This window comes from Acanthopagrus latus, chromosome 7, assembly GCF_904848185.1.
Source record: "Acanthopagrus latus isolate v.2019 chromosome 7, fAcaLat1.1, whole genome shotgun sequence".
Taxonomy (NCBI): Eukaryota; Metazoa; Chordata; class Actinopteri; order Spariformes; family Sparidae; genus Acanthopagrus; species Acanthopagrus latus.
Window position 1 is genome coordinate 15,812,209 of NC_051045.1, and position 21,993 is coordinate 15,834,201.

The 21,993-nt window shown below is 42.5% G+C and overlaps 1 protein-coding gene across 1 annotated transcript; it reads left to right on the forward strand.

The window, feature by feature from the left end:
* Positions 1-1,348: 1,348 nt before the first annotated feature.
* LOC119022137 (vasopressin V2 receptor-like) lies at positions 1,349-19,548 on the forward strand. The gene is made up of 7 exons (XM_037102720.1): positions 1,349-1,695; positions 2,715-2,792; positions 10,377-10,759; positions 12,292-12,537; positions 12,773-12,919; positions 13,914-14,460; positions 17,937-19,548. Exons 3-7 carry the CDS (start codon positions 10,379-10,381, stop codon positions 18,134-18,136), a joined length of 1,521 nt encoding a protein of 506 aa, XP_036958615.1. The 5' UTR covers positions 1,349-1,695; positions 2,715-2,792; positions 10,377-10,378; the 3' UTR covers positions 18,137-19,548.
* Positions 19,549-21,993: the final 2,445 nt, after the last annotated feature.

Below are 21,993 nucleotides of genomic sequence, written 5' to 3' on the forward strand. Positions count from 1 at the left end.
CTGACCTTAAAGGACAACACAATTTCATACTGTTTCACTTTGTTTACATTTGGTGGACCCTGCCATCTTTTTAACTTCAGACAGTGTTCTGTGAACAGGATAAACAGCTGGTTTATTCAGTGGATGTGGAAAAAACAAATATTTTTACCTCATTAATAATTCAAATAATAATATTGCCCCATTAAAACTCAAACTACCATCTGTCTCCATTTCATTGTCCAGCCTTTGTTTTCGCTCCCTCCCTCTCTTCTCGCTCATCGGCTGTCATGTGAAGCTGTTAAACTGACAAAGTAGATTGTGGATTAATTCTGCTGCTCTACCTCTTTGTGATAAAACGTCCTCTAAGACCAGAGGAGCCAGGATAATCATGTTAGAGTGATTCTCAGGGAGCTTACAGCCCTACCTCCGCAGCGGCAGGACAGAACAGTTTGGACTGAGGAGGGAGACATTTGATGTGAACCTGGCGGCACCACTGGAGGATAAAGCGCCAGCTTTTCTGACATCATGGGACAATTCCGTCTCTGCTGGCCAGGGATCAATGGCTTTGGGCTTGACGGACAGACAGTGCCCCATGGGTATATTAGTTGCGTCTGTGCTGCTGGGGGCAACTGAATGGGAATTATATAATTCTTGTCAATGAACTGCTGTTTTCTTGTTCTTTGCAGCTATTTGGGGGAAAAAAAAGTTCAGGGAAGCTGCAATTAACTTGTCAAAATAAATTTGGGTACATCAGCAAACTTGCCAATTCGTCTGTGCGTGTGTTCAATGTTTGTGCACGTGTGTGTGTTTTGTGCGTGTTAGACAGAGCCTTGACATTAAAACTGACAGACAGCACTTTTTTTTTTCTTCACAGTAACCTTCACTGCTCCCTGTGTACACCAAGGGCGTGACCTGCTGCTGGCCCAGCTGACTCAGCCAAACAGCATTCCAGGATGGGTTGAAGTGCACTGGCCGTTGTCCACCACCAGCAACAAGACAAGAGGAAAGAGAGTGCAAAACAGAGCAGAGCTTAGAATAAAAACATTGGCTTTGTGTATCAATGACTTACACCAGGCCATAAATCATTACAGTGATGGGAGGTGTCACGATGATACACACACTCACACACACACACATGCATGCACATATTAACCCCAACAAGTTTGCACATGTACACACACACACACACGCACAAGCAGATAAAGCCAGTACACACCTCTTTCTCTTCCTCACACACTTTATAGGTATGTCTAACACCCTCCCTCTGCTGCTGGCTGTGCATGCTCCACCCTCAGCCCTATGAGGACAGGCTGGTTGACCCAGGAGGAGGAGATAGTTGGGGGGAGGTAGGAGCAGAAGGGAGCTCAGATTCATTTCTGCCGGTGCCGCTGGAGGCACAGCACATAGCAAGAGGCATAACATGACGCACAAGGAGCCGGGACACACACACACATGGCTTTCAAATGGATTACTCTGACACACACGTGAAGTCCAACAAAGCGAGGACAATACAGTGAGCAGGCACACACCGGACTTGCCCTGAACTCTTTGGCACACTGACAGTTAAAGGAGAATTAAGTGGCATTTCTTGTGCGTCCTGCTTGATTCATTCAGCAGTCAGCTGATTTTACTCTGAGCAGAGGGACTCGAGCTGACAGCAGTGAGGATGTGAGTGTTTTGGGGCAGCTTCTCTGCAACCACTGAAGGGGATCACAAGTAAGTGGCTTTTTATTTGCTCTGTGGTGAATGTTTGATTTCTTTCTGAAAGGCTAAGACAAGTGATATTGCTGCTGAAATCCTAGTTGTAATCCTCCAATAAATCTCCACTGTTCATTAAAAAACAATTACAACCTAGAGGGTGTGCGGGAACTTAAACTCTTGAATGCAATCACATCTGTTTACTGACCAATCTAGGTCATCTCCTCGTATATTTGCAGTATCTGGTGTCCCCACAAGACACGCTACCTAAGCCCGGCGTATAGTGTTTTACTATTCCTTTTGACTGTTATTTTTCAGAAATGTTTTAATTTTCTTATAAGTTTGCCCATATTGTTATCGTTAGATTCACTCAAATTTGACTCACTCTTGCATTTCCTAAAGGGAAATCCTTACAATAAAAGAAGACCTGTGTCGTTTGACTATCAATGATTTCGAGCAAGAGGAAAACAAATCTTTTTAGAAACAGACCCACAACAGAACACCTGTCTCTGAAGTGCACCTATGGCTGAAGTGAATGAATATGTTGACGGAAATGTGCCTCATGCTTTATCAAACAGTTACTGGCATGAAAAAAAAGCATATATAACATGATAAAATGACATTGAATGATTTTTGAATGATTAATTATATATATATGATTTTTCCATACAAATTCTCTGAATGTCGTCTGCTTATTTTTGATAAGTAAAGATCACATTTGGTTGATTTGTCAAATAAGTAGACACATATTCACAAAGCTTTCGATTAAAAAATTGATACTTTGAATACATATTTATCACGTGTTGCAGTGCTGATTTGAAGATACATAATAGAATGTTAATATAAACAGAATGTCAAGTATTTATTGATTGTAAATGTTTTATTTCAGAGCCAAACTGAAAATGCATGTGATCCTCAAAGTTTTTCAGTGGAATTAAAAAGCTCCGGGGAGCTGTCGGCTTGTTAATGTGATCTGCTCCAGCATGCAATGTTAATGGACTGTAATGGTGACGGCTCTTAATGCTTTTGTCCCACAGTCACCGAGAGGGGGGCAAAATACACCAAGAGAGAGAAAAGGACACGCGTGAGAAAGCTTACCATGCACTGACAACAAGGTGAGAGGCGACAAAAGGCAGATACGGTCACCTTGGGGTGCTCTTCTTCTTTTATGTGCGTGTGTGTATTTGTGTGTCTTGTTTCCATATGTATTACATGTGCGTCTGTGTGTGCATGTGCGTGTCTGTCTGTCCTGCCCGTATTTTAAAAGGCAAATCAAAATGATGATAATAAAAGAAATGTGAGGATGCCTGTTTATAGTACACACATCTGCTTTTAAGTTAACTGAGTTATTGCTTTGACATTTAAACCATTTTTATAATGGAACAACTAATTACTTAAAGGTCCGGTGTATAGGATTTCGAAGCATTTAGGGCCAGAGATGAAGCATAACATTCATAATTATGTTTTCATTCGTGAATAATCACTTGAAACTAAGAACAACTGTGTTATTTGTTACCTTAGAAAGATCCTCTTTTGTAATAACAAATGTGACGGACTCTGTCATATTTGTACAGTGAACCCAGAATGGACAAACCAAACATCTAATCTAGAGAGGGCCCTGTCACGTCAGACACTATTGAGGTTGGTGAGGTGAGGCCTATCATTAGATGCTACTAAATCCAACACACTGGACGTTAAATAATGGAAAAGTTGAAATGAAAAGTTGCTCTTTACGGAGAAGCTTTGATCACAAATGTTAATTCTCAGTGAAAAGCCCGTATCTCTACCATCACACAGTCAGTTTCCACTGGTGTAATCGCAGTTAAACTAACTTGTTAGTTCAATCAACAAATCACAGTTTGTTGAATTATTATTTTGGAATCTGAGCGAGCTGTAAAGTGCTTCAGGGTTTTTTCCATTAATCATGCACTTTTGTGTGTGTGTGTGTGTGTGTGTTTGGCATTATATAAAATATCCACAAAATGACTTCCTTGATTGTAGCCTCCATCAGGAAAAATCATCACCATTACTGTTATTTTCACAGTCAATTTACTCTGGTCTCCAACTGCTTTTTTCTTTACTTCATCATGTGGCACAGATCTGGTCAGATAAACTACATCCCACAGGCCTGTTTTAGCTGACGTAGTCACACTGTGACCCATTTTCCACCCTTCGGGGGCAATACTCTATTGAATATTAGATCTGCTGTGTCACATGAAAAAGGTCCCTGTTTTGTTTAGGGCACAAGCCTGCTGGCAGCACACTGGTTAATGATATATAACAAGAAAAACATTCAGTGGTCTTATGAACAGGCTTTATCAGTGCTGATAAGGGGACCTGGACCTTCTTCAACGCCAGTAAGATCTGTCCACCACCTACTGTATTGTGGAAATAAACTCACAGTGATGTTTGTGAATACAGAACTCAAAGAGCGGTACCGCACACATACAACTGAAATGTGGGCACGTAATGACTGTATCAGTGTGTTCAATGAGGTGTGGTCCCACATGATTAACATTTAATGGGTTGTTTGGGCAAGAGAAAGTGTTTACTTGTATTGCTCATGTGGGCTGCAGTGGGGAGCATGAGTGGCACGAAAGAGATGCGAATATGATTTTTAATAAGCACTGCAGGTGCCTCTTGAAATCGAAAATATATGCAGAGTGTCCATCTGTCATTGAGGCAAGGTGTTCAGATGGGGAATTCATGCTGCATGTGAGAGTGTCAATGGGGATCTAATTTATGGGGTATATTTTGCTGCATTCTGGAGTACCTTTGGGGATCCAATTTACAGATATGCAAGGCTTAAAGACCAAAGCGTGGTCATGGCTTCTTTATCATGCAGATGAAATGCCGCACAGCCCAGAGTGTGGCAGTACATGACTCATCCGGGACTTTATTGCGAAAGAATCTATTGATCCATATGCAAATAAAGTCTCTCACCCTTCCGAGAAAAGCAGCAGAATACCAAAGCTTCAGTATATCACACGGTGTGATCTAATGCTCGATTCATATGTTTATTTCCAGCCGGATTAGATGCAGATTGGGCTGTTTCCTGCTGCCAGGTCTGGTAATGAGGACGATAATTAAAACCGAGCAAACAACGATAACCATGTCAGAGACCGCCTGCTTTGTAGTTTTGATTCTTAATGACAGGAGAGGGTGGATTGATTAGGACAGGTGAGGCAGAGAGGGTGGATGAATGAAAAACAAACGGAGAAATAAAAGGTGAGGGCGAAAAATAAAAAACAAAGTAGAGAAAGAAATTAGCAACAGGTTGTGTGAGCGCACACCGGGCTGCTAATGAGGATACATCAGTCCTAATTAATCCGATTGGGTCAAATTTGGTCAAAGGGAACTAATCAGGAGACTGACAAGCACACACGACACGGGCGGGGAAGTGATGGATCTTTCATTATGTCTGGAGTATTGCACCTCGCGCCTGAGCACCTGCTTGTCTGCCATTACCGTTTCACGTTAGCTACTCATTAGCTTTAGATCTGCCAGGCAGGTTCATCCACGCTGTCAGTGTCTTTAAATGCAAATAAGGTGCTCAAATGCACAAAGGCGAGAGTCATGTGTTTCCATGCCACACAAGAGATGGCAAGACAGAACCGAAGACAGGCAGTATCTTGATATCAAGACACAGTAAAGTCATGTTTTATTTTTTTCAATTTCTTGCAAAGTAATTTCTTATGAAACCACGAGAAAAACCAGCACGTGAAGCACAATCACAGTGCATAAATAATAATAGATAAATTTGAATGTATTTTGTCTTTCATTCCTGACATCTACTGAATTTCATTCATTTCCACACTGTGAAAGTCTGTCAGCGTGCACCTTGATTGAGTCATGTAGGCTTTCACAGTGTAAATTAGGTCTGGATGGATTGTTGTTACATTATTCAGGTTATCATTAGGTTACATTCATACTTCAGTCAATCCAAGCTCTACATTATAACACAGCAATAATGCAACATAGTTAAATATTAATGCAAATTAGATTTTTACCGTGGGCAGATTATACTAAATATGCCTCAAATCTGCTGATTCATTTCCATGTGATAGGGAAAATAATGACAGTGGCAGTTTGAGACTGTAAATAAAGGCCAGAAATTATCATCCAATTGCCAGAACAAAGGTTAGATAGGTAGCTTTTGGCAAAACCAAAGATAAGTTCAAAATATATTTTTTTTACTTGACTTAACTTATGTTTAGGTTCAAACGCTGTGCTGGTGCCCTACTTAGGTTTAGTCACAAAAACCAGTTGATTAGGGTTAGGAAAGGGTCATGATTTCTAAAATACCTGTTTGGTCAACAAATGGCTGGAGACCCCTGTAATATGGCTAGTTTTGGTTGCCATTAAATTATCTTACAATAGTCTACCTTCATGTAAAAAAAAAACAACTTTTTTCGCAGCACAAAAAATGCCTAGAAATAGTCCAACTTCTTGTGAAAAATGGCCGACACCAACACCAGGGTTGTAAAATGCAAAAGAAATAAAACATTCTATACAATGGAGTGTGGAGGATGGGTTACAGACCCTTACTGTTTGAGGAAAGAAGCTGCTCTGTAGTCTGGTGGCACGTCAGCGGATACTTCTGTAACTTTTGCTAGATGGCAGCAGGGTGAACAGACTGTGGCTGTGCAGACATGTCACTTCACCAGTATCACTAATGCTCGGCAGATGGTTACCAATAATGTTCTTTTAATCACCCGCTGTAGAGTCTTCCTGTCTTAGGCTGTGCTCAAACAATGCCACTCTGTGATGTTTCCAGCCAGGATGCTTTCTAGCGCTGAAAAAGATGCCAAGAATTTGGCCCCAGAATTGAGGCTTTCTTATGTTTCCTTAGGAAGTACAGCGTCTTCTGTGCTTTTCTTATGTGCGATGATGACCACGATAGGTTGTCTGTGGTGTTGGTTCCAAACAACTTGTTCACCTGCTTCCCCTCAGCTCCACTAACATACAAATATACGAAGAAACACTATACACAATTGGGTGCCAATATTTGCATACTGGTATTGTCCTTGAAGTTTCTGTTGCCTAAACCAAAGTTTTTGTCCAATAAAAACACTGAAGTGATTATTATCGCATCTGAAAAATGTACCTCTTGGTACCGAGCATACTCAAGGATGGTTTGATGGGACTTTGACACAGACAGATCCGCAACATTGCTAGAACGTGACGTAGTTTGAGTAGTAAATGACCGAAAACATGTGTGAACAGCCAGAAAAGAGCACTGAGATGTTGAGAGATGTGAACGGTTGGGAGCTATAATGTTTTCTTGCGCACTTTAACTACCTGCTTCAGTTCTCCCTGAGGCACTGTAGATTTGGGATAGCGATAGAGGATGGGGAGGACATGAAAATGGATGGTTGCAAGAGGGTTTGCATCTAGAGAGTAAGGCAAGACAGGAATCTACTCCGTCATTAATCATGGTGAAAGCTTTAAAGTAAAGGGAGGAAGCGATGTACTCCACTAACTACTAAAAGCAGTGTCTACAGTCCATCCAGCACGGAGAGATGGAATAATTTGTGCCAAACATTAAGTCGATCAGACAGACGGGAATGCCGTGCTGTGCTTGTTATTAAAGAGAGAGCAAATCAGAATACATTTCCAGAGACGGGGTATGTAAAGGAATACGTTAAGCTGCATCCAGCACAGTCCTGCAGACAATATTTACCTTCTCAATGTGAAGGAATTTCCTCTGAGGAAACTTTGTTGCCAGAGGTTTTGAGCTATGCGTGGGTCTCCTGAAGTTGAGCTGTTGAGCAATTTTAAGACAATCCATCTTGATTTCTTGGATGGACAAGTCATGCAAATGAGACATAAGAAAATACTTTAAGTCCTTCAGGAGTTCAGGAAAACAGGGGCTAATTCAGAATCCACCAGGGCAGAGATGGAGCAATGCTTTCCGGATCTGTTTACGTGGAAATGCCTCACACTCTTTCCCATACATGATCAGCCGATGACACCATTACAGACAGTTGTTCCTACCACTTATTTATCCGTTTATTCCATTTCATTGAAACAAATTCAGAGCCATTAATTTGGCATTTTTGTAATACCAGGGGTTCATTTCTAAGGCCACACTGGTATTATATCACCTCTCTAAGTCATTACACCTTATCTTCAGAGAGGCATGAAAAAGGGTCAGAAATAAGTCCCATGGGCAAATATACATAATGAGATTATATGTGGGTAAAAAGGAGCGCAGCAGCACAAAGAATCCTCTGATGAATTATGCTGTAATTACAGAGAGGGGCACAAGGCTCCTCAGGTCTGCACAAAGAGAGGCCAGGAGATTCCTTGATGAAAAAGGCCTCGTTGTCTAAACCTCAATTTAAAATTTGAAACGGGAAAATAATAAACAGATAATAAGAAAGAATATTACGAGCTTAGATCGAGAAGAGCTTTAGGCAGGAACAATTCGAGCGGAACCAGTTCAACAAAGGAACTTAACAAAGGCTGCACTTGGTTTCGCCATTTATGGCGGTGCTGTGGCTATCCGGTGTGGCCGCAGGGATTCACTTAAACCAAAGAGTCGTTGTCCAGCTTAAGAGGAACGGTTCCACTCAGATTCCCTCCCTGTCACCCGCGGCTCTACCTTCACGCTGGGTGGAGTGGTCCAGCTGGCCCGGCCTGTCATGCATTCATCTGAATACATTCCTTTGGCAAAGCCAGCATGTAACACTTGACAATATGTTCAGCTGTGTTATCGCACGCACCCAGCAGTGAGTACACTATATTATGAGCAAATTGGCCATTAAGTCTCAGTGGAGGAGTGAGAACAACCTTGTAATGTCTTGTTAGTCACACTCAGTTGCACAATAACATGACTTCAGCTTCAACTTTACTGTCCCCGTGCAGCCAGGTAAAACATAGGAGTGACACTGGCACGCAGACTCAGGTGCAAAAAAACATAATAAAATACAGGAATTCACTTTAAGTGACAACCAGAAACTTAAGAGTATGTTCAGCCCATCATCTGGCTCCAGTATGGAAAACTAATGGTCAGCTGGGTCAAACGCTCGAGCCATAAACGTAAATGTTACAGGAGCAACACAGATTTTTTTTTACCCGAAAAACAGGACAGTATATGATAAAGCAATCAAAGCAAGCAGAACTCAAAACAGAGAGGGGGCAGTATATAGCCAGAGAACCCGCTAACGGCTGCTAACCATAGCTGCCTATCTATGCAACACAATATACAGGCGTCGCAACATCCAAACTGTTGCTTCCTCACATTCTGTTGATAATTGGTAGATTTTTTTGGAACGTTTTCAAATAAAATTCATACCCTTTGCGCTTTTAACTTATTACTGGCCTTCATAAGGGTAGGAACTCAAATTATCCCTTTACCAAGAGGACATGGTAAAAAAAATCTCAAGCCTTTACAAAGGTGTTCTGATGTGAGACAGATCATGCGGTTTAACATTCACGATCTTACTGGCCTCTTTAACTACGTGTTGCAACCTGTTCTTGACACCTATTGTAGTTTCTCTTATATTTTTAGAAGTGGAAAATTTTCCAAGCGCCTATTCAGCACCTTTGTATACCTAACCACTCCTTGCACATTAGTCAAAATAACTACAGTGTCTCTCAACACCCAGTGTGATAAGTTACAGCTTCACAGTTACATTTGGTCACCTTCTCTTTCCTTATCTTATCGTCCTCTTTCCACATTTCTATACATTTTGGGGGGCGTTTTTTTTTTTTCCTTTTCTCGACTCTTCTTTCATCTGCCTTCATTTTCCCTCCCAGACGTTGTCCTACGTGCAGTTTATTTGACCGGGGACGGCCCCCACCGCCCCCAGCATCCCACGACTCTGTTTCTGAAATTGTCATCTCATTCCTATCAACTTTCTGGTTCTTTTCAGCCATTTATTTATAAGCAAAGAAAAATAAACTTAAAGATTCATTTGGATCAAGAGAGAGTGTGAGCAAGGGCGGGGGGGCAGAGAAAAGAATGCCCAGCTGTATGGGAGAAAGTTAGAGAGGGGACGGAACAAAAACAGGAGAAAAAACAGGAATGTATGGGGGTAAGCATGGGATGAGAGCGATTATGGGAGCGGAGGTGAAAGAATAAGAGTGGTGGGATAGAGGGGAAAGCTGTCAAATCAACCTTGAGAAAATATGAGAAAGAAAATAAACTGCCATGGAACTTGCGTCAAACAGAACTTGAAGCTTTGAAAGATGGATAAACACACTGAGGACTTATTAAAAATTGGAGACAGCGGCACGAAAACACAACAAAATTCACGTGACAGCCTGATTGGTACGGTCCTCTGGCTCTCATTATTTGTCAGGAACATTTCACAAAAGCGCATAAAAGACATATTTTATAGCGTTTGAAAATGTAACAGATGCAACAAAGAGAAAAATAAACAGTCTCTGTCATTTATCTCTGCATCAACTTGTATTTTTTTGAAGAAGGTCGAATTGTTTTGGTTTACATTTTAAATGGTTAGATAAGGTCAAATAAATCAGCTGATTTTTCACTTGGTTTCACAAGTTGGCAGGCATGAAACTGATACTGATACAACACAGGACAATTAAAATGTTTGTTGATTAAATCTTCACTGTAAAAAGCCTCAACAGTCTTGTGACCCTGAACAGCATGACTCCTGATGGCTGTTTTTGCACCACTGCATAATTTTAAAAAAACATAACAGATTTTATTGGTTTCTGTCCTGCAGGAATGGAAAGCATCAGTTTGGAAACGGACTGGGATGGGTTAGCCCTCTCCTCTCTGGTCGCTGCAGGAAGGAACAACTTCTCCTCGTCCTTGTTTGTCTCTGAATTGAACTCCCTCAATAGCTCTCACGGCGGGGGATCCTTCTTCGGGATCTTCCCTGAGAATGGCTCAACCACCACGCCTCACACTGTACCCCAGCCCAGGGTGAGGGACCCGGGCCTGGCCCGGGCAGAGATCACAGTCCTTGCATTGGTGCTGGCTCTTACCACCCTGGGGAACAGCTTCGTGCTGTGGGTGCTGCTGAGGAGGAGGAAGCACAATGCACCGATGCACGTGTTCATGGTCAACCTGTGCGTGGCTGACCTGGTGGTGGCACTCTTTCAGGTCAGCTCACGACTTATCGACACCATTAAGTAAACAGTTGATTTGACGAAGCAATCATCACTTGAAAAAAAACCATTGCGCATTGTTGCTCTCGGAAATGGCACCTGTTGCAAAATGTACTTTAACTTAATTGTAATTGTGTTGTGGCCTCAGAATGACCATTCTAAGCCCTTTTAAAGGTCCACTGTGTAGTAATTAGGAAACTTTAGGGGATGTTTTGGTTCTATTGGAATATAATGTTTATAATTAGGTCTTCATGAGTGTATAATGATCTGAAAGTCTGTGTTTTTGTTACCTTAGAATGAGCCTTTTTACTTCTACAAAGTAAGCGTGTTTCCAACATGTTTCCACAGTAGCCTGGAATGAATATAATATAATATTCATGTTATTATTATCTCACTGGTTTCCTTGAAAGATGAACCCTACTCTGTGTCTGATTGATTGTCTCGGTTGGTTGTGTTCTCTTCGCTTGACTCAAACTGTTAACTCATAGTGTAGTTTTGCCAGAGGAGGGTGGCAACAATAGCAGTGGGATCCATAAATGGCCTAGAACAGACAGACTGAAGACTGGCTCTAGTGAGGGCCTCAGTGGTTTTCATGTTTTAAGTGGCCACTGTAAAGGAGGATGAGGTGATTGCCAACTTCAGCCTCACTGCTGGATGCCAATACACACTGGACCTAAAAGTAATTTTAAAAAGTAGGGTTAAGAGACCCCCAGAGTCCTTGAGAAATATCCAGGGTCTCCAGCAAAAAGGGTATTTTCACTATCATTCCATCATAACACAGTTACATCATGTTTGACTATTTCTGTCATGGGTGTTTTTAAACACTTTCTGTAATAAAACATCTAAAAACAAATTTCTCATCATACTCTGGGTCGTAATCTAATTTATGTCAGTCTGTGGGTCACTGACGTACAAAAAAATGACCAAAATCAACAATGGGTTACTCTATCATTCAATACTTTGTGACTTTCCCACCACATGTGGTTTCACTTTGTCATTTCTCAAAACAGCTGGGAACTGTAGTTTTCAGCAAAGTCAAACAGGAGTTTTTTTTAAAAAAAAAAGCACATTTGTTGGGGACTATTTTCAGCTGCGGATTAAGGAACATTTGGTGCTCTAGATCTAGGAAGTGTTTACAGCAGTAGCAGCAGGTGTACGTGAGTAAGCCTGAGTCAAAATAAACTACAGTGCTCATGTTCATGGTAATTAAGGAATGTGTCACTCAATGCAATGGTGTGACTCATTGAGGCTTTTGAAAGTAGTTTCTGACAACAATGGAGGTCGGTGGCACGCAGAGATAAGCTATATCAAGCTTGATATAATTCATAATTAATTGATAGCGTTTGGTATTTTCATGGCATTTTCTGACAATGACATAGGAGATAAGATAATCAGAAATATAGAATATCACCCGCCTTTTCCTTTAGTGTTGTATCAGATTATCGGATTGGAAAAAAAAAAATTCTCTACTGTACTGCCACTTTTATATAAATAACTGTGTTATTTTTCTTTACTCTGTGTGTCCAGGTTCTTCCCCAGCTAATATGGGATATCACCGAGAGGTTTCAGGGGCCTGACCTGCTCTGCCGGTCCATCAAGTATCTGCAGATTGTGGGCATGTTTGCTTCCTCCTACATGATTGTTGCCATGACAGTAGACCGGCACCATGCCATCTGCTGCCCATTGCAGGCTTACCGTGGGGGAGCAATGTCCCGCTGGAACACCCCTGTCATGGTGGCCTGGGGCTTGGCGCTGGTCCTCAGCATACCGCAGGTAAGGAGGGGTGAACACGCATACGCAAACAATACTTCACACGCACATACACAGGCACACGGTGAAATAGGAAATGAGAGCTCAGTGGGTGTTCACGCCCTGATTTCTACAATAGACCTCAAGATGTTGGTCTATTTTTAGCCTGATGAGGTCATTGCAGTTCAGCTAATAGAAAAGGGAGGTGACAGTCATGTCTGCGGGTGTGCTGACCACCTCCTTTTGTTCGGTCTGTCAGGTGTTCATCTTCTCTCGCACAGAAGTGAATCACGGAGAGTACGAGTGCTGGGGTCACTTCGCCGAGCCGTGGGGGCTGAAGGCCTACGTCACCTGGATGACCGTGGCAGTCTTCCTCCTGCCTGCCCTCATCATTACCATCTGTCAGGTAATTCTGGTTTTGCTGGCTGGACACTGCACAGTCCACAAAGAGTCCCTGAGCAGGATGGCTGCAGGCAACAATGTCCAATAATGAAGCGTGTGGCATGAATGAAATTCTGTTTTGTTTACATGGAGGGCGCACTTGGCAGCCATTGTTCAGTAACCCGTGGGGGACTGCGGCTGGTGTTATGTAGCATCCCAAGGCGGACCGGCATTCTGGGCTGCCTCTCATCAGCACTGCTGCTCTATTTAGGGAAAGATATTTCCAGGGTCCAGCTATTTCCCCTAATTAACACGGCACTTGGAAGACCACTGCTGAGAAGGCTGCTCAGAAAATCTGCCCACTGTGAGAACCTCCTGCCAGGAAGTGGAATATACCAGATCTCAGCCAAACATAGAATCCTTGACCTTTATCTTTCTCAAATTTCAAATCGAGAGACACTTTTTCAGAAGTATTTAAGATGTCGTTCCTGGAGAGGGGAAGTTATGCTGAAGCTGCCAACTAAGTCCATATAGTTTAATGGTATAACTGTATGGCTTTGTCGATCGCATTGCGTCTTACTCTGTTCTGTCGTAAAAAAGAGCAACGTTTGACAGAAACTTAAAATAAGCAAAAATGTAGCAGAAATTAGCTGCGGGTATGAATCATAACTTGAAATATTACCTGATTTCAAATGTTGTTTTTAGTTTCTCAGGGGAGCGTGAAGAATCATTTTGCTGCAATAACATCTTTATGGTGGCATTTCTGATTCATTGCATGAAAAATATCTGAAACTGCTTTATGTCTGATGGTGAAGGCCAACACACACTCTCACTTTCGTTTCAAATTTCCTGTCACGGCTCATTCTAAAAAGGAGAAATGCAAACAAAATAAGCATCTGAATCTGCCACGTGCCACCTCATATTCCCAGGCGGGAGGGACAGTCTTTGAATGTCATCATGGACTGTCTTGTTTCTCTCGTAACCTGCTTATTCTTGAAACATATTCCTTTTTTTTCCAGATAAGAATTTTCCGAGAGATTCACAATAACATCTACCTTAAGTCAGAGAGGATGGTGACGGCCGAGATGAAGAAGAACGAAATCCTGTTCCGCTTCCACGGCTTCAAGAAGGAGGACGAGCGGGCGAGGGAGAGGGGGAGCCGGGCATCTGGGGGCGGAGGGGGGAGGGGAGGACAGCTCTTAAAGGGTGTGAATAACAACCCTCACAATACCAACCATAACAGCCAAGTAGCATCAGCTATTCAGTACAACAGTTGCTGTGGTGAACACGACACAACAACAACATCGCCTACGCAGCAGCAAATACTGACCAGCTCCGATTGCCACGAGTCGTACTCGTCCTATGAGCTGAACTCAGGCTCACCCCGCCGCTCCCTCGACTACGCACCCCCTCAACCCCCAGCCACTCCGCCTCCGAGCATCACCAAAGCCATGTCCAAGACAGTGAGGATGACCCTGGTCATCGTGCTGGTCTACACTATCTGCTGGTCACCGTTCTTCATCGTCCAGCTGTGGGCAGCCTGGGACCCAAACCCTCCTAACCAAGGTCAGTCACATAAGTGCATATCAACCCAGTCGCCACAGTGGATAAACACTGGTGGCGTACATCCCCACAAACCAAGGATGTGGTGAAAATAAACATCTGACACATTTAAATGTTATCTTCCTCAGTGTTGCAACTTCATGTACTTTTATATTCAAACTTTGCTTAAGGTCGCGTTAATTAGAAAAAGATTATGTTTTGGCGTCCCTGGTTCTGTTGCCACAAATGCATCTGAAAAATGTCTGGACATCTCACCATAAATATCCGGTTTTGTTGCCACTAACATGGCTGGAAATTGTCCCGTCGACGTCTTGTTAAAGGTATCCACTAGTTCTCACTTACAAATGTAAACACCATGTCAAACACTGTCACGCCACTATCTTCCTCTCCAACTCCTGACACAAAATTCAGCTCAAAAATAGGGAGGATGTTGACAGTCTGGGGGACTTGAGGTCCTACCCCCGAAAACGCAGATTCTAAGGACAGTGTTTCCTGCCTTTTGATGACATTCAAAGAATGAAAAAACTAAATACTAAGTAAGTATAATGCTTAATACACAAACATACTTGTTTAGCTGGGAATTATCTAGCACGACATTGCTAGCGTAGATAAACCAGTCACAGTAGATTAAATAGCTTGTATAATTTAAATCACACCAATATTACATGTTACCATAATTCTAACACATCTAAGATCAACAAGAGAGTATCACTCATCGTTAACCAAAAACGTCAAAGCAATCTAACCCTTAAATGCAGCTAGTAATATCCATTCAGCTAGTGTGCTAAACGCTTGAATGCTAAGATTGCAATTCACCTTCCCAACATTGAACTTCATGTAAATCAATTAGCGTTTCTATTTCTATTCTATTTCTATTATCACTTAACTATCACGAGAGATGCACACAGTTCAGCACACAGCACAGACAGGACATTTAAAAACTACCTGCTAGTATACTGAACCCAACTATGCACTATTGAGCAGGACTGAATGGAATGGAAGCGTAAACTTGTAACACTGGTCCCCCCCTCCGCTGGGAGAGTCTGTGCCCGGTACTGCCACATGCTCCCAGCTCAGTGGGTGCGACCCCCATGATTGACAGAAGAATCGAAGCTGCAGATTTCACAGCCCCTTTACTTAAAATGTTACATAACAAACAGGAATTCCTCTCTCCAACAAGTATGAAATTAGTTGAAATGTTCTTTCTCCTGTACATTTCTGCCCGCTGAACAGTGCCAGAAACAGGCTGCGATATTTAAAGAGGGGGAAAAGTGTGAAAAACTGGGAGAAAATACAGCAGAACTGTGCCCTCGGTTGGAAACCAGGAGAGGGCAATAAAAAAACACTCCAGTCTGCGGGGAAAATCATGAGGATTGGCAAAGTATGTAAAGTATGCAATTCGGCCTCAAAAAGCAACAAAAACAGACATCTGGGTTATAACCATTACCAGTGCATCACTTTGGTTGTTTTTGTCTCAAACGGGTTAATCCACCTTATCCAAGTTTATCCATTTAATTGCCCTAATTGTGCAAACCCCATCTGGTTTGCACTGCAGGCAGCCAAAAGCAGAAAGGCAAAACAGGCAGGTCTGTTTCCTAACAACAACCTCGGATGTGATCAATGCTGATGTCCGTCGTAGTGATTCTAAACACGAGCTCACTCATTATTCAGAGGACACCTAGCGCCAGCCCTGGTGCGGTAACAGTGAGTGAAACCCAAGGTCAAAAACAATGTTTGTTTTGACTCAAAACCAGAAACCCTTGGATTACATCTCTGGCCTCTGCACATTTTGGCACAGGGAACATGATCTATTGATGTCTTTACTGGCAGCCAGTGATGGAGCAGGTGAGGCTATTGTCGCCGTAAGCTGCGGCTGATAGTACGCTCTGAGTGGCTGTCCTTTGATCTGAAGCTAAAGACAAACAACAGAGGCCAGTAAATAACCAGTTTATATCCCTTGCTGGTTTTGCAACACCACCAGATGTTGACATTTCACCAATAATGATAGCGTGACAGCAGCTCACACGCACACACACACACACACACACAGTGGAAATCACAAGCAGACACACGAACGAGGCAAGCTTGAAGGCACACATCCTCAAGCGCACATGCATATATGCAGTGTTCGCATCAATACCAGTGAGTCCTTACTGGCAGGCAGCTGCTATCTCAAACACACAAACACACCCGCCCGCATAGGTGATCATTATCAGCTCTGCCATCTAAAATCCGTTTGTTCTCATCGCTTGTCCTCAAGTAGCCGTGGTGAAATAAGCACCCTCTAGTTATTACATAAAATACTTGTGCCTTTCTCAGCCGTGTCCGTTTTGTTTGTTGGTTTGCAAGGACTCAGTAAGCTGAATGAATGAATTTCTACCAAACTTGGATGTAGGATGGGTCTCGGCCCAGAACAGAGCCAGGATCCAGGACTTGTTTCTCAATTCTTATTCATTTCTTACTGAAATAATGTGGAGTCTTGATGAAAAAAAAATCAAGAAAAAAAATCATTCTAGTTATTAGAAATGGAAAAACTGAAAAGGGAAGTACGCAGGACTTGTCTGATATTTACAGTCCTGTTGCTATTCCTGAAGGAAATTCAATGAAAAACAATAACCAGGAATAGTTTACAAAAACAATACTCATGAATGGTTTACATTCAGACTGAACAGCTGTTGTACATGTCAATGTTTGTTTCATAAGAGAGAACAATGTGGTGGACAGCATGACCCCAGCTGGCTACATGCAAAAATTCCCATTTTATTTACAAGCAGCTGCTCTTGTCTCTGCATTTGCATGTATTTATAATAACATGTATTTATGTTGCACATTTCATACAGGGCTGTCGCTCACAGTGCTGTGACTGTGACAGTGCATACAAAAAAAGTAAAGAGACAAGGAGAAAAAATGATAACAGGCTAATTAAAAACAAGTTCACGTATTATGTGATAAAACCAAGCAATTAAATAAGCGACCAGAGCGCAAACATCTTTCAAGGCCCAATGCTCCACTCTAATTCAATCAAGCCAAATCTCATATCAAATCAAACATAGTTAAATCTGCTAGATTTTGGTTTGGTTCCATATAGAACTGAAGTCACTCATAGATACCTGGCACCTAAATACACCAGATTTTTTAACAAGGTCCATGCGTGCATTTATCCGGACCTGCACCAAAAGTTAATTGGCTCTATTCCACCAATCTTTCATCCAAGCTTCATGAAAAATCTGTTCAGTAGTTTTGGTGTAACCCTGCTGTCAAAGCAACCTATGAAACAACAAACAGACACATGGTGTAAAAATCAACTTGCGTGGCGGAGGTGAAAAGCAAGAGAAGGAACAACTTGCAAGAACAGGTACACTAAAACAACAAAAAATAGAAACAAAACAAGACAAATTGGCATAAGAACAATAAAAAAAAGAGTAAAACAGGGAACAAATTCAAAAAATGTTGAATGTTTTTGCACTTGTCCTCTGCAGGAGTGGCCTTCACCATCCTGATGCTGCTGGCCAGTCTGAACTCGTGTACCAACCCGTGGATCTACACGGCTTTCTCCAGCAGCGTGTCCAGAGAGCTGCAGAGTTTGCTGCAGTGCCGGTCGGGACCCGGCCGCCGGGGCTCCCTTCCCGATGACTCCACCACCACGCACACCTCCACCACCAAGGACAGCCTTTACTGACAGAGACTGATGCGACTGAGAATGACACACAGTGACATGTTTGAAAAGGCATGCATGGGTGCACACGCGCCCTGTTGCAAGGGCGTGCTGTTGCGCACGACTCGGCCACCGCTGGCGCTGCCGGAGAGTGCTGACCTCTACCAGATGTTTCCAACAACAAAGGACAGCTGTACTGTCAACAGGACCTCTATCTGTAATCACCTGTCCTCTCCACCCGAGCAGGAGGAGGGCTGTCATTGAAGATGTCAACACCATTTTATGAGGGCGCTGTGGAATACACTGTACAGCGGCAGTCAGTGACAGCATCTGCAATGCAAAATGGCCTTGAGAGTAAAAAAGATTTTCACCTCAGCCGTGGTTGAGTAGGACTCTGTGTGTTGATTGAACAGATGAACTATGAGAAAAACTTGCCCTGCTCAGACAGAGCAGAGCCGAAGGAATTCAAGGGGTGGGTCAAGGCATTAATGGCCTTACGGCATGCCTAATACACAAAGCAGCAGACAAAGCTATGGGTGGAGAGAAAACAAAGCGGCAGGCTGAGGGAAATGGAAAGAGAGACAGAGACCGACAGCAAGAGAGCACGAGACAGCTGCTGGACTGAGAACAGACGGCGGGATGACATGGATGTTACAGCTGAAGGAGCGGCCCTGAGAAGGCTGCAGTTGAAATCTAATAATGTGAACAAACTTTGTTAGAACACAGAAAGTGGATTACTGAAGGATGCTCGAGGCTGAATTCATATTCACTCAGGAGTTCCAAAGAACAATAGTGATTTGTTAGCAGGACGGATGGAGATTCACTCATGAGGACAGCGCAGTGGAGTCGAGAAACTGCCCAAACGAGACACTGGAGCAATGTGGGTTAACGCAGCAGACAGGAGGAGGGGGTAGACCCAGGAGAATACAAACAAACAAGCCAGGTTTCCCCAACCAGCCGGGACACAATAATGTGATTATATTTTGTGCAAACACAGCATATGAGGTACACGGATTTACCTTCCTGCCGTACGCTCTCGGTGAACGATAATCCGGAGACAGCGGAGGGAAAATAAACACTCAACAGCATTCCATGTGCGCTGATGAACAATGTAAAGTATGTTTATTGAAAATGTAGGGCACATTAGTTATCGTTACTTTTTTGTGTAAGATAAATCTTGAATGTTAATCATGCTGGTCCGATATGTATAGTAGAAAAAAAAAACAAGGGAGGCGTCAAACCAAATATTTTTTTTAAAGCTCAGCTGTAGAATCAACTTAGGTCTCAATAGCAGAAATGTTACGCTCTAACATGAGGTCAAGCCAAGTGCCTGTAATGTCCGGAGACATTAGCAGAGGGGCCTCCCTCACTGGATTAATCTCTGAATGATGTCAGCCATGTTATTGTTAGACACAGCAGGTTATATCACACCACGAGCCATGAATTCTTATATCCTTTTATTTATTGATGTATAAATGAATATATATATATATATATATATATATATATATATATATATATATATATATATATATATATATATATATATATATATATATATATATATATATAACAGGAACATAATTATACATATATTTAATTCTGTTTCTGTTAATGCCTCATGTACAGTTTTTATTTCACATTTCAGTCTGCATAAAGAGTAATGTATTATGCCCCTCCACTGCATGACTTAAAATAGTAATGTTATGACATTTCTTTTTATAAGAAGTACGATTATATAAGCCACTGTACAGTAGATGTGATGATGTTCTGTGTCTATAAAGTAAGATTAGAAGTTACTGGATGTGGTCAAACTGTTCATTTCTGTTCTTGAAAGGGACAGTTCATCCCCAAAATTAAAAAAATATGTCTTTCCCTCTTATCTGTTTGTGCTATTCATACATCTAACTTTTTATTTTAACTTTTAATTTGAGTTGCCAAGTTTTGGAGGTATCGTCCGTGTAATACGTGTGACTGTAATGGACGTAGGTGGCACTGGGCCTCTGCTGCTCATAGCACCCAAAGTCAAAGCAAAAGTCAGGAAAGTCAAACTGTGAAAGTAAAAAGTATTATGTCTTGGAGCCAAAAGCTTCAAACAGTTCACTTGAATAAGGTCATTCATGAGGAATGGCTTGCTTCTCAGAATCGGCTTCAGCGTGGTCGGCAGTATGGCCTGCCTCAGTTTCATTCATTCATCAGTCACGGCCTTTGTCGTTACAAGCCTTTTTTCCCCATTTGCGTCTCCCTCTTCATCTGTTTCCGTCTGGTTCGTCTTGCCACATCTGCCGTGCTTGAAACGCACTAAGAGTTTGAAATCCGCCTTTTGATCCTGGGAAGGCAGCGTGCAGTGACGCAAAATAAAAAGAATTGGGAATTCCCCTCAATTGCATTGAAACTAAAGCCACAAGTTATGCTCATGACAGTGATGATGTAAACATTAATTGCGGGCTTTAACATTTGCTAGTTCAGTTAGCTAGCCTCTCATCTGTGAGTCTATGCACACCTCCTTCTGCGTGGTGACACGAAAACAAAATAGCTCCAAAATGAAATTGCTCACAATGAGGTATCTTGAGGAACCGAGTCATGATTTCTGGGAAGGGACGCTGATGTCGAGTTTTTCAAATTTATCTTTTAGGCACTTCGAGCACCACAAGGCGAGTGCCATCCAGTTCTATTATACTTGAGAGAAGACAGACATTTCTACAGCCAATATCTCCAAAACTTGGCTACTCACACCACAGCTATCTGGACGGATAAACAGTGCTTCAAGCAAGTGGAAAAAAAATGCGTTTTTGATTTTAATTTTAACTATTCCTGTGAAGTGCCACTAACTCATTTCTAGCTAGTTCAGCACATCCTTTTTTTCATGAGAGAGTGGTGTTCTGCGTGTCCACAGGACAATACTGGGATGCTTTCATGGTGTCTCAGGAGTCCTCGTCTGTGTCGGAGGAGAAGCCTCACCTTTTCCTCTGTGCGGCCAGGGTGTTCGGGCTTTCAGCACGCCACTGTGAATTCGCTCTCACGATGCAAGTCACTGCTTTGATTCTCTGCCAAATCAAATGCTAGACTAACAACGTCCTGCGCCTCACTTTGTTGTATCAGGAAATAAATGAACTTCCCCCAAACCCTTGGGGTGTTCATGTATTTTCCTCTTCCTGTCAGGAAGTTTGAGAGGTCAGAGGATGATTCTTCTCTGCTGAAGGGGTCGGACTTCACATTCATCCAGTCTTTCAGATTGATGGGAGAGGCAGATAAAGCAAACTTTCACTGTGCATTAGACCGCATTACTCCAGCTAAATTATGAATGTTCTTGGATGAGTTTGCTGGCACATACACCCACTAAAATTAGATCTATCATTGCAGAGAATTTCTCCGTGACTCTGTCTTGTTTCCAGAGGATGGAAGACTTGACAGTAGCTATTACCACCATCACCCCCTCCTTGTCAAAGCATATGATAGATGGTCTATAGGGCAGGTTACTGCTTTTTTTTGTAATCCTGCAGTGTGTCACTGTGGGTGTGTTTATGCTGAATATCCTGATGCTTATGGATTCCAGGCTGAAGCAAGGTTGATGTCTAAACTCAAGGTCACTACTTCATTACAGTGGGGGCAGAGCTTCCTGCCAGGCCCCACGGCTGTGATGGTGTATAAGGGAAATAAATGAGCCCTCTGTGTGGCTGTCACAAGGGCAGGAAAATAGGTGAACTTCAAATCAATTTCGGGTCAGCCAAGGAGTACATCCAGTGGCTCTGAAGAATGACGGAGCCCCCCCAGCCTTGACCAAAGTCGGCATAAATCAGACCTGGGGCCGGGAGCTTTACTGCACTGAGCAATGTGTCTGCATTGCTTAACTCCAGACCCCTCCGCAGATCTGATGACTG